Source organism: Monodelphis domestica, chromosome 2 (assembly GCF_027887165.1).
Source record: "Monodelphis domestica isolate mMonDom1 chromosome 2, mMonDom1.pri, whole genome shotgun sequence".
NCBI classification, from domain to species: Eukaryota; Metazoa; Chordata; class Mammalia; order Didelphimorphia; family Didelphidae; genus Monodelphis; species Monodelphis domestica.
The window spans coordinates 71973861-71988434 of record NC_077228.1 but is presented as its reverse complement, the minus strand read 5'-3'; the positions used below and the strand labels follow the sequence as shown (position 1 = coordinate 71988434).

The 14574-nt window shown below is 39.9% G+C and overlaps 1 protein-coding gene across 1 annotated transcript in view; it reads right to left on the bottom strand.

Moving 5' to 3' along the window:
- PAPPA2 (pappalysin 2) overlaps positions 1-14574 on the bottom strand; it is a 451060-nt gene that overhangs the window by 414122 nt on the left and 22364 nt on the right. Inside the window, exon 2 of the mRNA XM_001373611.4 lies at positions 14278-14568. Coding sequence (XP_001373648.2) covers positions 14278-14568 — 291 coding nt within the window. The remainder of the gene's footprint in view (positions 1-14277; positions 14569-14574) is intronic.

Genomic DNA, 14574 nt, shown 5'->3' with positions numbered 1-14574 from the left:
GCCTGCCTCTCTTGAACAAAAACAGGAAAGTGATATGCTCAGAATTCTGTTCATGCCACACAAGAAGAACAAATCTCCCTGAGTCAAAGGCAGGCAATGCAGGCGGTAGAGGGAAGGCAGTAATGTGAAGTCATTCACTGTCTATCCAGACAGAGGCTGTAGTATTTTTCAATCTCGGACTCTTAAATAAGATACCCTAATGAGCAGCACATGCTGGGTCATAGTGAGACATGTCGGCTCCCAGAACAGGATGTCAGTTCCTTTCTCCACCCATAATTGCACCATCCTTATCGAGGGGCTTACTTGGGCAGCTCATTGCGTTTGCCCCCTTTTGGTGCCTTCACGTGTAACTCTCAGATAGCAGCATTAAAGGCCTATTTCTATCATCACCAGCTCCCTAAGAGGCACAGGCTAGGCAACAGGGGTGGCTGTCGTGTGTATCTTAGAAGCTTTGCTTTTACCTTTCAATTAGATTCAGGTGTGCTTCAAACTGCACAGTTGATGCATTCCTGGAAAGCTGTGTATATGTTATACATTTTAAAATTAAACTTCCCCATTCTATTTATATTGTGTAAAAGAAGGACCTGTTATTTAAGGGGAAACTGCAAATAATCCTCTTACTAAATGGAAACCACTTTTGCAATAAGTAGAATTTACTTTCTAATTCATCTGCTCCATAAATTCAAGTTTTCTTTTTTATTTCAGGTCTTTTGTCCAAACTTGGCATTTGATTTCATAATATTAAGAATGCACTGTCTTACTTCTCATTCATCTTATCCATTATACTTCTTTACTCTTGTTTACTTAATAATAACCAAACCGTGTTCATTTTATCTTCCATTTTGAAAAGGATTAAGAGAGTTTTGTAGGAAAGGTAAAACTACTTTTTAAAAAACTCTTACCTTCTATTATTATTAGATATTGGTTCTAAGACAAAAGAGCAGTAAGGACTAGGCAATGGCAATTAAGTGACTTGCCCAGGGCCACATAGCTAGAAAGTGTCTGAGGCCAGATTTGAACCCAAGAACCTCCCATACCTAGACCTGGCTCTCAATCCACTGGGCTATCTAGCTGCCCCCAGGTATCATTACTTTTAAGGAACCCATTTCTAAATAGTCAAGCTCCATGACAGCACTGTAAAACAACACCCCACCATAGTATCTTGAGCATAGTAAGAACTTGATGTTAAAAATTTGTGAAATGAATGAATGAATAACTAAATAAATGAAACATTTTAAAATGCCTCATTTTGACCTCAAAAACCAGTCTGAACATTTGGAAGGAAAATTAAGGAAAATATACATTTGAGTCCAACATGTGATGGAAAAAAGTATTCAAAGAATGAAATCTATAAAGTTGAGGCTATTGTGTTTGTCTTCTATTACTGGGAAAATTCTAGAATGAAACATTAAAGAGATGGTAAAATTTTAATAAATGTCTAGAAACTGAAGAGCTGATCTCAAAGAACCAGTATGGTTTTATCACGCATAAGAGAGGATATAATAACTTTAATCCTTTTTTGACAGTATTGCTAAGTAAATATGTCAAGCCAAGTCTGCAAATAGTGTTTGCCTACATTTTAGCAAAGCATTTGATAAAGTCTCTTAAGATGGAGTCAAAGGTTTGATATGAAAGTCAGAAAACTACAGTAATACATAAATAGGTTGTGCTAAGAGACTCCTAATTTCCATCAAGAAGAAAGTGACAATTCTTTCTATAGTTGACCTACTCAGACCATATTTGAAATATTACATTCAGTTTGGAATGTTATACTTCTGGGAAGACACCATAAAGGAGAATAACAGAATGGAGGAAGGCCTTGAATGCATATCTTAGGGGAATAATGTAAATGAACTAGGCATGTTTAGCTTGAAGAAGAGAATATCTGGGCTGAGGAAGGGCAGGAGATGTGATAGCTATATACAAGTAATTTGAAGGACTCTCATTGAAAAAAAAATTAGAATGAATCTTCTGGACCACCAAAGATATTACTAGGTACAATAGGGGTTTGATATAAAGAAAATAACTTTCAAATAAGTCAACCTATCCAAAAGTGAAATGGGCCACCTCAGGGCAATAACATTTTCTCTATCAATGGCAATCTTCAAGCATAGGCTGGACACTCAGTTCTCTATCAAATATGAAATTCTGTGATCTTATGAATATCTACAACTCTACATTCAGAGGGAAGTCATAAAGCAGACTTTTGACTCATTCTCTAACCCTTTGCTATGAATAACACAGAGAGAAATGAGGGAAGTACTTGTAATATAGTAAAAAAAATGTGTTTGATTTCAAGACCATAGATCAGGGTTCAAATTCTGGTTCTTCTATTTACCTCCAATATGGCCTTGGACCATGGTCCTGGGTCTTATTTTTTTTCACCTGTAACATTAGAGCATGAGACTGTATGACTTTGAAGATCCTTTCTTTCCTTCTCTCCTGAGCAGCAAGGTGAAATGCAGATGCCAAGCAACTGGAGAAGAATACAAACGAGGTCTGGGAAAACTTGATTTTAACCAGAGTGCTCAGGCACTTGAGCATTTTTGATTCAATTCAATCCAGCCAGCATTTTTCTTCATTTAACTTTCTGGTTAAACTCAAAATCTTTTTTTTTTTTAGTATTGTTGTTGAAAGCCTTTCTAAAATGTTTTAGTCCAAGTTCTGCAACCTAGATATAACCTTTGGAGACTCAGATGCTCCCGGGTTATCATGCTTAACATTGCCTGTCACTATAGAGGACTATAGGTATGGATATAAAAGGTTAGGGAATAAAACAAGATGAATATTTTTTGGGAATATATTCTAGAATTGGGGGATTGGGTCCTACTTGTTTAACTAAGTCACTGATTTTTTTGTTGTTGATTTTTTACTTTATCCATTTGGTAGTTGTTAAGGAGCTGGCCAGAGAGCCAGAAAGACCTGAGTTCAGACCTAGGTTCTGGCACATACTGACTATAAGACTCCAGATGAGTCATTTAACCCATCAATGCATGAAGCAACTCACTAAGACATCAAGTTGCAGACAATCTATGAACATGCTTTGGTTCCTTTTTTGAGAGTTCCAATTCCTACTTTCTATGGGGTTCTTGATTCTTCTTAATTCTATTGCCTTTCCTCTACTCATTATCTCCAATTTATCTAATATATAACTTGTTTGTGGGCAACAAGGTAGTACAGTGGATAGAACTTGGGCTTGAAATCAGGAATACTCATCTTCCTGAGTTACAATCTGGCCTCAGACACTTACTAGCTGTGTGAACCTGGACAAGTCACTGAACCTGTTTGCCCCATTTCCTAATTTATAAAATGAAAAGGAAATGGCAAACCACTCTTGTGTCTTTGCCAAGAAAAACACAAAATGCAGTCATGAAGAGTCACCACAGCTTAAAAGATTGAAGGATGATATAGCTTGTCTGTACATAGTTGTTTATATGTCTGTTTCCTTTATTACAATGAGAGCTTCTTCAGAATATCTTGGAAAGGGGTTGTCTTTTGCCTTTCTTTGTATCCCTGGTACTTATCACAGTGGCTAGGACACCTTGGGAGCTTAGGAAATGTTTATTGCCTAAAGGTAGCAGGGAAACCATAGATCCAATCCCTATTCAATCAATTCATCCATCCAACAAGCACTTAAGAGATCCTGTTATCTGTAAGACATGCTAAGTGCTGTTTTTACAGTAATTGTGCTACACAAATGACTGGTATCCTGTTTCCTAGAAAGTGGTGGTAGCTTCCCTGGAAAGCATTTGTTGTGATTTGCATTTATCCTAAAAATAGAATTCAGAGAAGTTCTGGGTAATTCAATTCAATTTATTAAGCATTAACCACTTTCCAGATATTGTGGTTGGGACTGGAGATACAAAGATGAAAAGCAGCATAGAATTCCCCAAACTCAAGGACTTTTTATGCCATTGGAAAAGACATATGCAGCAAGAATCATGGTACAGAGTAGAATGTGATGGTGCAAAGAAGAAATCTAAGCAAAATGTTCTAGGAAAGTTAGAGTTAGCAAAATACTTTGAAGTCAGTGGTCAAGGGTAAACACAAAAAGCCTCTATGGAAGGAAGTGGCTCCTGAACTGGTTTTTGATACAGAGGATTATTTTAATAAATGATGATCAGAAGGTAAAATTCCAGGTATGAGAAATGGTTCTCAACACAGAGATGGAAGAGCAGAGTGGGACAAGAGAGGAGAATAGCAAGAAGTCCAGTTTGATCTTACCATAGCATGCATGCATGAAGGAGAATAGCATGAAATCAGCCCGAGGACAGAGGCAGAAATCAGATTTTTGAGGATATTCAATGCTCATCTAAATTTCTAGATTATCTAGTAAGTAACAGGAAAGCAACTAGGTTATTAAATAGTCTTTAAAGCTAAGAGGGATTCAGAAGGTCATCAAGTCTACCTCCCTCACTGGAAACTGAGGCTTGTTATAACTCAGTGGATAATTTTGTTCCATGTCCCAGTGCAGACACCAATCCTCTTTACCAACTACATACCAGGACTTGGAGTCAAGGGATTTTCAAGAAATCCAGATTTGAAGACAAAGGCAAAGAGGAGGGCAGGCAATTCACTATAACTCTCCTCCTAGACATTATATTCCAACTTCTCAGCCTTCTCAATAACAAAATACTTCTTTCACTTTTTCCCATCATTTTCCCTCCAGGGGCTAAAGAGTCTTGTCCCTCTACAGTTTTCTAAACTCTGGGTTTAGTAAGCTTTCAAGTAGTGAAACATAATTTTCCCTTTAAAATATAAGTTTTGGGAGAATAGGGATGCTTTTGTTCTTTGTGCACACATATCCAGCACCAAACACAGGATGGGACATGGAGGAGATATTCAATAAATATTTATTGATTCACTGATTGAAATTAAGTATGTGATTTCATGTTTCTTGTGTTTTCATTTATTGCTGATGTTTGTCTTATCTCCCCCCATTAAACTATACGCTTCTTGAGGGTAAGAGCATTGATTTAAGTTTAACATTAGTTCTACACAGCACTAATAATAATTTAACAAACTAAAAAATGATATTTAAAAGTAATAATAAATAGCTGACACATTTATGTAATACTTTTATATATTATCTAATTTTATCCTCATAATTTCCTTAAGAATAGGAATATCTATTACTATTATTGCCCACTTTGCAGTTGAAGGGATTGAAGCTCAGAAGGGGTTAAGTGATTTGCCCACTGCCAATAACTGAACCCAGGTCTTCATAACTGAAAATCCAACATTTGTACAGGAAGAGTCCATTGACTGACTAATTTACTTGTCTTTTTTTGAACTCTCTAGCACCTTCTCCTGAGATGAAATATTTTTTTATCCAAGTCAGCAGTTTAGTCCAAATACAACCTAATTAGGATGCCATTTACTTTTCTGAGGTTCTCTAACTGGTAGTCAGAGTAATTCCTTAATTTTGTAACATATAAGATTGAAAGTTCCAGGTACCACCATTGTGTGTTTGTACTGAACCACTGATCTTGTTCTCCCACTTATGAGTCCTATTGGGAGTCAGTTCCTAATTAAGATCACTTTCCTTGTCAGTTCTTGTGAAATGAAATGGAATGGAATGGAGTCACATAAGCTTTATTTCTGCATAAAAAGAAAAAAACTGTAGGGGCAGTTGTGTAGCTCAGTGGATTGAGAGTCAGACCTAGAGATGGGAAGTCCTGAGTTCAAATTTGACCTCAGACACTTCCCAGATCTGTGACCCTGGGCAAGTCACTTAAGCCCTATTGCCTAGCCCTTACCACTCTTCTGCCTTGGAACCAAAGCACAGTATGAATTCTAAGACAGAAGGTAAGGGTTTAAATTTTTTTAAGAAAAGAAAAAAGCAGAATGTTTTTTAAACCTGATATTTTTCATTGATTGGAAAAAGCTCTCTGGTTGGGTTTAGTCTATGGTCATAGATTTGATGTAGATGATTTCTTTCTGGAAGATATCAAATTTGTGAACTGTATGATAAATGTAAAAGTTGGTGACACTTCACTTGGACACTTTCTGAATGACCCTGAATAAGTCACTTTTCCCTGGTTTACCTCAGTTCCCTCATATGTAAAATGAGGATAATAATAGTACCTACCTCCTAGGAATCTATATGATGATTAAAAGAGATTATATTTGTAATGTGTTTTGCACACCTTAGGGTGCTATGTAACTGGTTGTTATTGTTGTTGTTGTTGTTGTCATTATAACTCAGAGGATAATTTTGTTCCATGTCCCAGAGCAGACACACATCCTCTTATCTACTACATACTTGGAGTCAAGGGATTTTCAAGCAATCCAGATTCTGAGCAAAAAGTAATGTATTGTTTTCTTCTTCTGTTTCTCTGCTCTTGTCAACAAAGGCATAAAGATAGAAAAGAACAGAAGTTAGCTGCATGGCTAGCACAGTCTGAATTCATCAGGCAGAATTGCCCCCAGAGGAATAGTAAAGAAATATAAAGGAGAAGAGATGGGGTGTGGAAAGCATAAAACCAGAGGTGAGAGTGTTGGAGAACAGCCAAGGAAATTGGATTTATTGGGAAATTGAGGGTGATTCCCACCTTCCAAAGCTGCCACAGACACCTTTGAACATTTGCAATCCAAGAATCTCTGCCCTGGTTCTGGACTCGTTAGGGTCCATTTAGTCCCTTTTTCAAATACTAAGGAACCATGAAAACCTAGCCAGGTTTCCAAAAGTTTACAGCTGGTGATGCCATTTACTTCTATCACACGTCCATCCAATTCATAAATTCCTTACTAAAAGTAATAGAGAGTGCCCCAAGACAAGTCACATAACAGTGAATGTCTAGCCAGGGATGGTAGCACATGCCTTCAAACCCAGTTGCTACTGCTGCTACTGTTTCTGGGGAGCCTGAGACTGATGGAACACTTGAGCTCAGGAATTCTGAGCTACAGGAAGGATAAAACTAATCAGGTGACTATTAAGTCCTACATCAATATGGTGAGTGTCTTGAAGTAGAGAGCCAGCAGGTCACCTAATGAGGGGGAAAATCAGCCTCCAATGGGAAAACAGAGTAAATGAAAGCTCCCTTGATGATCAATATTGGGAAAAGTTTTGTGAGTGGCCAAGTAGCCCTTGTATTTCAACCTCTGTGAGACAGGGTGGCCCAGTCTCAAAACAAAACACAAAAAAATGCATGAATATCTAAGGAGTGAGGGAAGTGGGTTGGTGAGGAGGTTAAGATGAAGAAGCAAAAAGAATTTATGACTGGTCCCTGTGCTAAGAGTCTGTGTGAGAGAGGTGATAGGATTATAGGATCATGTCCATGACTTTTTCTAATGGATAATTCTCTCTCGTTGCCAAACTCCTGGACACTCTCACCCTACCTCCTCTTTTTTTTCTCCAATTCCTACCCCTCTGAAGCCTGGATGACTCCCCAATCCCAAATCTAACACCTGTGTGCCAAATATTCAAATACCAAACAACTAGCCTGTAGAGGCAGCTGTAAGGAGACACCTTAAACCTTCCTTGGCATAAGCACAGACAGAATCTAGGAGAGAGAGCTCGTGGCACAATTAAGGAAATGAACCTGGTGTTATTTTTCTCTTCTCCCTTCTCTTTTTCCTCTCAAAGATGCTACTCCATCATAATATGACCCTGTTCTGCTTCTGAGGAGCTAAATGTTCCCGGTACGGATGTCACTTGGTGCCTATCCAGGTGAAAAGTAATATGGAGCATTTAATATTAAGTAAAAGGTTAAAAAATCTCTTTAGTGCAATGGAGAGAGATTTGGGAAGAGAAGAAAGCCTCTTGGGTTCTCACATAAAGATACAAGAGATGACAGGCTTAGGGGAGTTTGAGAAGAGAAAAAAATCATGCCAGCCAATAAAGCTTCACAAACATGGGCTTATACTTACCATATCAGGTGCTAGAAATAAAATCCTGAATAGTCGAGACTGCCCACTCCAAGATACTAATATGACTTTTTCCCTACATCCCATATTCATGGATGCTCTCTGGATCAGCCCTTATTGCCCCAAGCAATAGAATTTTCCTGCTCCTACTGTGGAGAGTTTCTGGATAGCAAAAAACTGAACCAAAAAAAAAAAAAAACCCCAGAACCCTGAAGAGGATGCAGTAGACAGGAGTAATCTTCTGACCTCTCTTATCCACATCTTTGAGCCAGTGATCCTCTGTCCTCTGCTGAGGGAGCTCCAACTTCCAGACATCTCCTTTTACCCAAATTCTTAGCCACACAGTTCCTCAAGCACTCCAACCATGGAATAAACCCAGGTTTCTCATTTGATCACTCTGGGCTGAGCAAGTTAGGGAGGGAGGAACTGTGTTCTTCAACTTGTATTACATAGTTTGATCTGAAAACTTTTGTAGATGGCCATCATCTACTATTCTCCCTCCTAATTCATTAACTTAATCATGGGAGGTGTTTTTTTTTTGTTGTTGTTGTTTCCTCCTGCTAAAACTTAAGCACTTGTAAAGGAAGAGAGTCGTAAACTGCAAAATTATATAATATCTAAATGTCATCTACTAATCAGAGATGCAACATGGCTGAGTGGGGTTGGCACTGGCCTGGGATTTCTGAGAGTACTAGTTGAGTCATAGCTTTGACTCTAGCTGGGAGACCTCCATCCAGTCACTCCTGTTTCCTCATCTGTACAATGGAGATAAGAAACCTTGTACTACCTAAGTCACAGGGTTGTTGTGAGGAAATAACTACAGACCTCTGAGCTGTTAAGGCTACCACCTGTTATACTGTAGATGTGAACATAACAAAACTAGGGGAAATCCCATTGGCCCACCTTCACTACTTGCATGTCCCACATGTTAACCAGGGGCAAACAATCGGGAACTGACTAAAGTATATCAAGTGACCTTGTTACAAGCTCATTAAGTAAAAGTTCTTCAACTTTTAGCATGCTTTTGCTCTCCTTTATCTTTGAGCAAAGGGGCAATGTAAGATTTTCTTTTTTCTTTTGTCCTATCATTTTTAAGAGCTCTTTTGTCAAAGTTTTTCAACATGATACATTTAAGCTAGTTATGAGAACACTCTGACTTATAAGATGGTTAAAACTATAGAACAGATAAATGTTAACAAGGACACAGGATAGAGATCAATGGCAAAATCAAGCCAAATGATTCCCATTTTATAACAATATATACCCATTAAAAAAATTCCCTGTAGGATAGTAACTTAGTTTGTCTAATGAAAAAACGGAGATCAGTGATGAACCTTAGGATATAAAAAGAACTTTCAAGTCAACATGTCATTTATTTTTATAAATCACCACTAACTGTTGAGATGCCTAGACCAGTGATAGCAAACTCAAATAGAAATAAGGACCATGAAAACCCTTCAAGACTCAAATTGATTTAGAAAACAATATATTAACATTATCGAGGTTTTGGTTCAATTTTGTTTATTTTGTTTAATATTTCCCAATTACATTTTTATCTAAAAGTAAAATTCATGGCAAGGTTTACCTAAGTGAACCTGAAGAAAGACCATGAGGAGCATCGAGATGACTCAGTGGGCTTGGAGTTAAGAAGATCTGGGTTTAAATCCAGCCACAGACTAGTCCTTTTGAGTCAATTAACCTCTGTTTGGCTTAATCTACTAGAGAAGGAAATGTCAAACCACTCCAGTATCTTTACTGAGAAAACCCCACTGGGGTGCTATGATCCATGGAGTCATGAAGAGTTGGAAACAATTGAACAACCACAACACAGTAGGCAATTAATTTTGAGAAGTAGTGAGTAAATATAGTGGAGTGGAAAGAACACTAGTGAGTTTAGAATGTCTGAATTTTAGACTAGGATTTTGCCACTAACCAGATGTATGACCTTTGGTCAGTCACTTGTCTAACCTTCATCTTCCTGATAAGTAAAATGAAAGCTTTTGGAGGCAGCTGGGTCACTCAGTGGATTGAGATCCAGGCCTAGAGATGGGAGGTCCTAGATTCAAATCGGATCTCATTCACTTCTGAGCTGGGTGACCCTGGGCAAGTCACTTAACCCCCAATGCCTAGCCCTAATTGCTCTTCTGCCTTGGAACCAGTACATAGTATTGATTCTAAGATGGAAAGTAAGGGTTTAATGGGATCCTGACCTCAGGCTAGTTGCTAGTGAGCATGTATCCCTAAGTGACCAGCTTACTCAGTAAGGCTTTCAATGAAGAGCCCAATGAATTATAGCAGAGCAGGGCACTGAGCCTGGTTCCCCTTTTCCAAAATGCTCTCTCCTATTGCTTTCAAGATTGGCACTCTTCAGAAGAGGCATGAGATTTGTTCTGCCTAGCCCTTAAGGACAGAACTGGGAACAACAAGTGGAAGTTACAGAGGAACAAGTCAAGACTTGTTGCTTTCATATAAAATGAAAACATTCCTAACAGTTCTGTTCCAAGGTGAAATGGACTGACATCATTGAAGAGCTTGGAACAGAGGCTGTGGAATTATTTGGTGGGGGATGGTAGAGGAGATTCCCACTCGGGAACGCTTTAGAACCCAGATCCTCTGCGGTACCGGCCAGTTTTGAGATTCGACAACTTGGATGGCAGTTTGAAGGGAAGCGAAGCCGGGCGCTAGTCCTATCCTATAGAAGTGAGGGACGCTCAGGGATTGGGCTGTATGAATCGCAGAATGAATCAAAAGTCCTCGTCTCTAAATCAAATGACGCTGTGTGATCCACTGAAGTCAATTTACCTTGCTAGCCCAAGAATATATGTGTACTCTATTTTTCTTTTTCTCTCTCGTATCTAAATGTGCGGTGTCCCAGCCAGCCACAACCCGAGGATGTCACTTCCACAAGTCACCTCCGCCCCCAAGAAAGGGCTATTTCCACCCGTAAGAAGGACCACGCCTTCAAAGGCAGCTGTCCAAACCAGGTGCAGACCTAAATTGCCATTTCCCCCGACAGGGTTCCTGGAGTGTTGCTGGTCAACCTGTGCATGAAGCAATACTGCCACCTAGTGTTTCACATGAGAAGTATTCCCAAAGGTCCAGCCTCTCCTGGGGTTCCCCTCTCCAAGTGCCAGTGAGACTCATTGGCCTGGCAAAGTAGAGCATGTGTTCCAAGGAGTACCGGTTGTAGTGAGAGGATATCGGGACTGAAGACTGGAGGGCTATGGGACAAAGCATTAGGAGTACCATGGTCCTCCTACCATTCCTCTTTGCTTTAAGTCTGGCTTGGGACTAAAGCAGAACTATGGACAGTGTAGGGGGAGAAGTGTATGGAAGGTTTTGTTGATGGATAGTAAAAGAATCAGGTATGAAAGCCGCCTTGTGTTCCCCATGGAGGGGTTGTAGCTTTCATGGTTCTCCAGCAAAAGGGCTACAAGCTGAATGAGACTCCTGAGCAGAGAAAGCTCAAGTAGAAAGGAATCTGAGCAGGGGAAGGGACATTCTTGACTGATTAGTTAAAGCTTGAGGGCCAGAGAAGTGACAGGATTTCTCTAAGGGTACATAGGTTGGGGTAGAGCACAGAGTAGTATTCAGCTCCAGTCTGGTTAGAAATGCCCAAGGGTGAGCATCCATAGGGTCAGCCCCCATCTTTGCAATGGGATCCAGACCATGGTTCAATACATCAACTTTTTCAAAATGTTTGAGCAAGCCCATGAAACAGAATTTGATGGAGGGTGGAAAAAAATGAAGCTGTTTTTTGTTTCCTGTTGATGGAGGTCTCTTTTCTTCCATCCTTATGAAAAGTGGATGGGGGAAGATGGGAGAACTAAAGTGGTAAGTCACTTTATGCCAGGGGCATCAGGGCTTTTCCAGATTGATTGGTCCTTACAGGGTAGCTTGCCTAATAATAAAACAGGATGAAGGGAACTATGGTCCATTTTGGACAATCAGTGGAACTAGAGAATTCAGGTAAGTACTTTCCAGAAGGACCTCTAACCACAAGAACATTCATCTGTGTCCAAGCCCACATGCACCCAAACAGAAAAGTCAAAAGAACCAAAATCTCAGTTATCTCGACACCTAAGGGCTGGTGGCAGGTAGCAGGCAATGCCTTTCTTCAAGTCAAGGGTTTAAAAGTTTAGAGCAGCTCACATTTCTGTAGTACTCTAAGGTTCCCAGAGCACTTCCTAAGTGTGGTGGGCTCTGAGAGTTTCTTCTTTGTAATATTTTTGGATTCCACTCTGCTTTTACCCAGCCAGGGAATTGGTCCCAGGTCCCCTTTTCCTACTACTGCAAGAGAAAAGTTGCTGTTGTTAGGCTGAATTGCAAGAGAGCAGTCTCCCTGGCAGAAGAGGACACAGTGAGAAGGGGAAATCTGTAAAGCAGCCAGCCCTGACCAGAGAATTATCTTATTGTATTATTTCATCATCTTGGCGCCAGAAGAAGGACTTCACCTTACTCCCCCCACCACCTTTCCCAGTCTCCAGTCTTTTCTATCTCCCATCCCTAACCTCCAAAAAGAGAGAGGAGGAAAAGGGTAAAAATGAAATTGTTCATTTTCTGAGTATCTCAGGCCCCAAAGCTGCCATTATGATCAAAGTCGAAGAAGAGAAATAACATCAGGAATGAGTGTCCCAATATTACCTTGATGGTTGAGAGAGACTTTCCTATAGTGATTTCACCTTTCCTTTCCTATAGAGATTTCAAACGTGTCCTTGATTTTACAGATTCCCTGACCCCCAACTATGGAAGAAGCTGCTAAGCTTTAAGCAGTTGCCTCTCCAAACATTTGGGGATTCCATTTCAGTCTGCCTTCTGACTTTGTTGGTGACCTGGAGCAAATATTTCTGGTTCTTAGAACTAGAAGAAGGATTGAATATTGTAAGACTGAATGGTCACTTGTAGGATTTGTGGTAAAAAGATCTGAGTTCAAATCTCAGCTCTGCTACTCATTAGTTATGTGACATTGGGAAAATTATTTAACCTCAGTTTTCTCAACTTTAAAATGGACCTACACTTCTGGGATCCTCTAAATTTCATGAATTGAGCATCTAGTACAACTCCCTCACCTTACACTAAAGGAAATTTAAGCCAAGACTAAGATTTGGCTAAGATCACACAGCTAATAAATTTTGTTGCCTCAGTTTTGATAACAACGGTAACACCTAATTCTTCCTCCTTGGATGAGACACTTTCCTATCACAGAGAGTCAACTAGTGCATTTTGCCAAGTATTTACTGTCTACCCTGTGTCCAGGACCATTATGAGGTTTATGACCCTATTTTTTACAACCATAAAAATGGAAAGTTATAAGGTGACAAGTCCAATTCTTCATTAAAGGAACTAGAGTTGCCCTTCTTCCCACTCACCTACCTAGCAGGTAGGATTTGTAAACCATGGAGTTCTACATATATTTCCCATATTCCACATAGAGCACTTTGCTTTACAACATTAATGTGAGGAATTAGAGGATAGGATATCATTTGACAGAAGAAGAAACTGAGGCAGAGACATTTACTTAATTTAATTAATTGCAACCATTAGTTGCAAAGACAAGACTAGAACTCAATTCACTTATGCTCTTTCCACTAGGATCTACTGTCTCTGCATTGGTTACATTGTGCTTAGAGGCTAAAGATTTCCCTGAATCTAGAGACAGATATCTCTTCACCCAAGGTCCAAAGATGTTCCATGGGAGGGCATTAAGATAGGCAGGGGTGGGGGGGTTGGGGTGGGGAACACTGTTGTCATGTAGCTAGAAGCCCTGCATTCTAATAAGCCAGCTATGCTCTGAGTGCAGCTCCCCAGCAAAGAAATTACAGTCCCTCTGATTCTGAAGACTGTTGGAGTCTACCACCTTCTCATTCCATTCCTCATCAATCTTGTCACTATGAGTCAAAGAATGTCCTTTCTCTCTAGAAGATGAGAGAGCTTAGTGGAAAGTCTGGAATAGGAAAGGAACTCCTAGTAAAGAGTTGGAGAAACTCAATGGATTGAGACAATTACAGTTGTGACATTGCCATGGAGATGCTATGTTGCTCATCTTGTATAGAAGGAATAAAAACCTTTCCATGTAACTCCAACCATCTCCATTCTTGGCCTTTCTTGTATTTTTATCCCCTCTCTTCTCACTCCCAACCTATTCCTCCAATTACATAGTATTTGGAGATGTAATCAGTCTTAGACATCATCTGGTCCAACTCTTTCATTTTATATATCAGGATACTGAGGCCCAGAGATAGCTAAGTAATTTTTTTTCAGGGTCATACAGCTATTAAGGTAGGATTTGCACTCAGGTACCCTGCCAGCTTTCCTTTTTTCTACCATTCTGCACAATCAGCACCTCAGAAGATCAAGTACCCCATTTGCCAGGGTCTTAGAACCCAAGAAAAGCAGAGGGTCTCTTACCTGCTATAATTCCTGGGTTATTCTGTCCTCCCTCTGGTCTAACCCAGGCTTCCACTGTGAATGCTTCCCGGGGAATCTCAGCCATCACCTCTGGGCGAAGCAAGAGCTGTTCCCGCCTACCAGAGAAATACAGGATAGGCATCGCTTCTTGGGAGTGAAAGGTTGCTCCTCCCCAGTTGGGGTTTTCCCCCAAGTTCTCTGCATTCTTCTCCTGTGCCTTTCTCCGGTGTCTGACCCTCACTTCCCTCTTTCTTTGGGATTCTGGTTCTGGTCCTTGTGGGTATGAGGGGGCTTCAG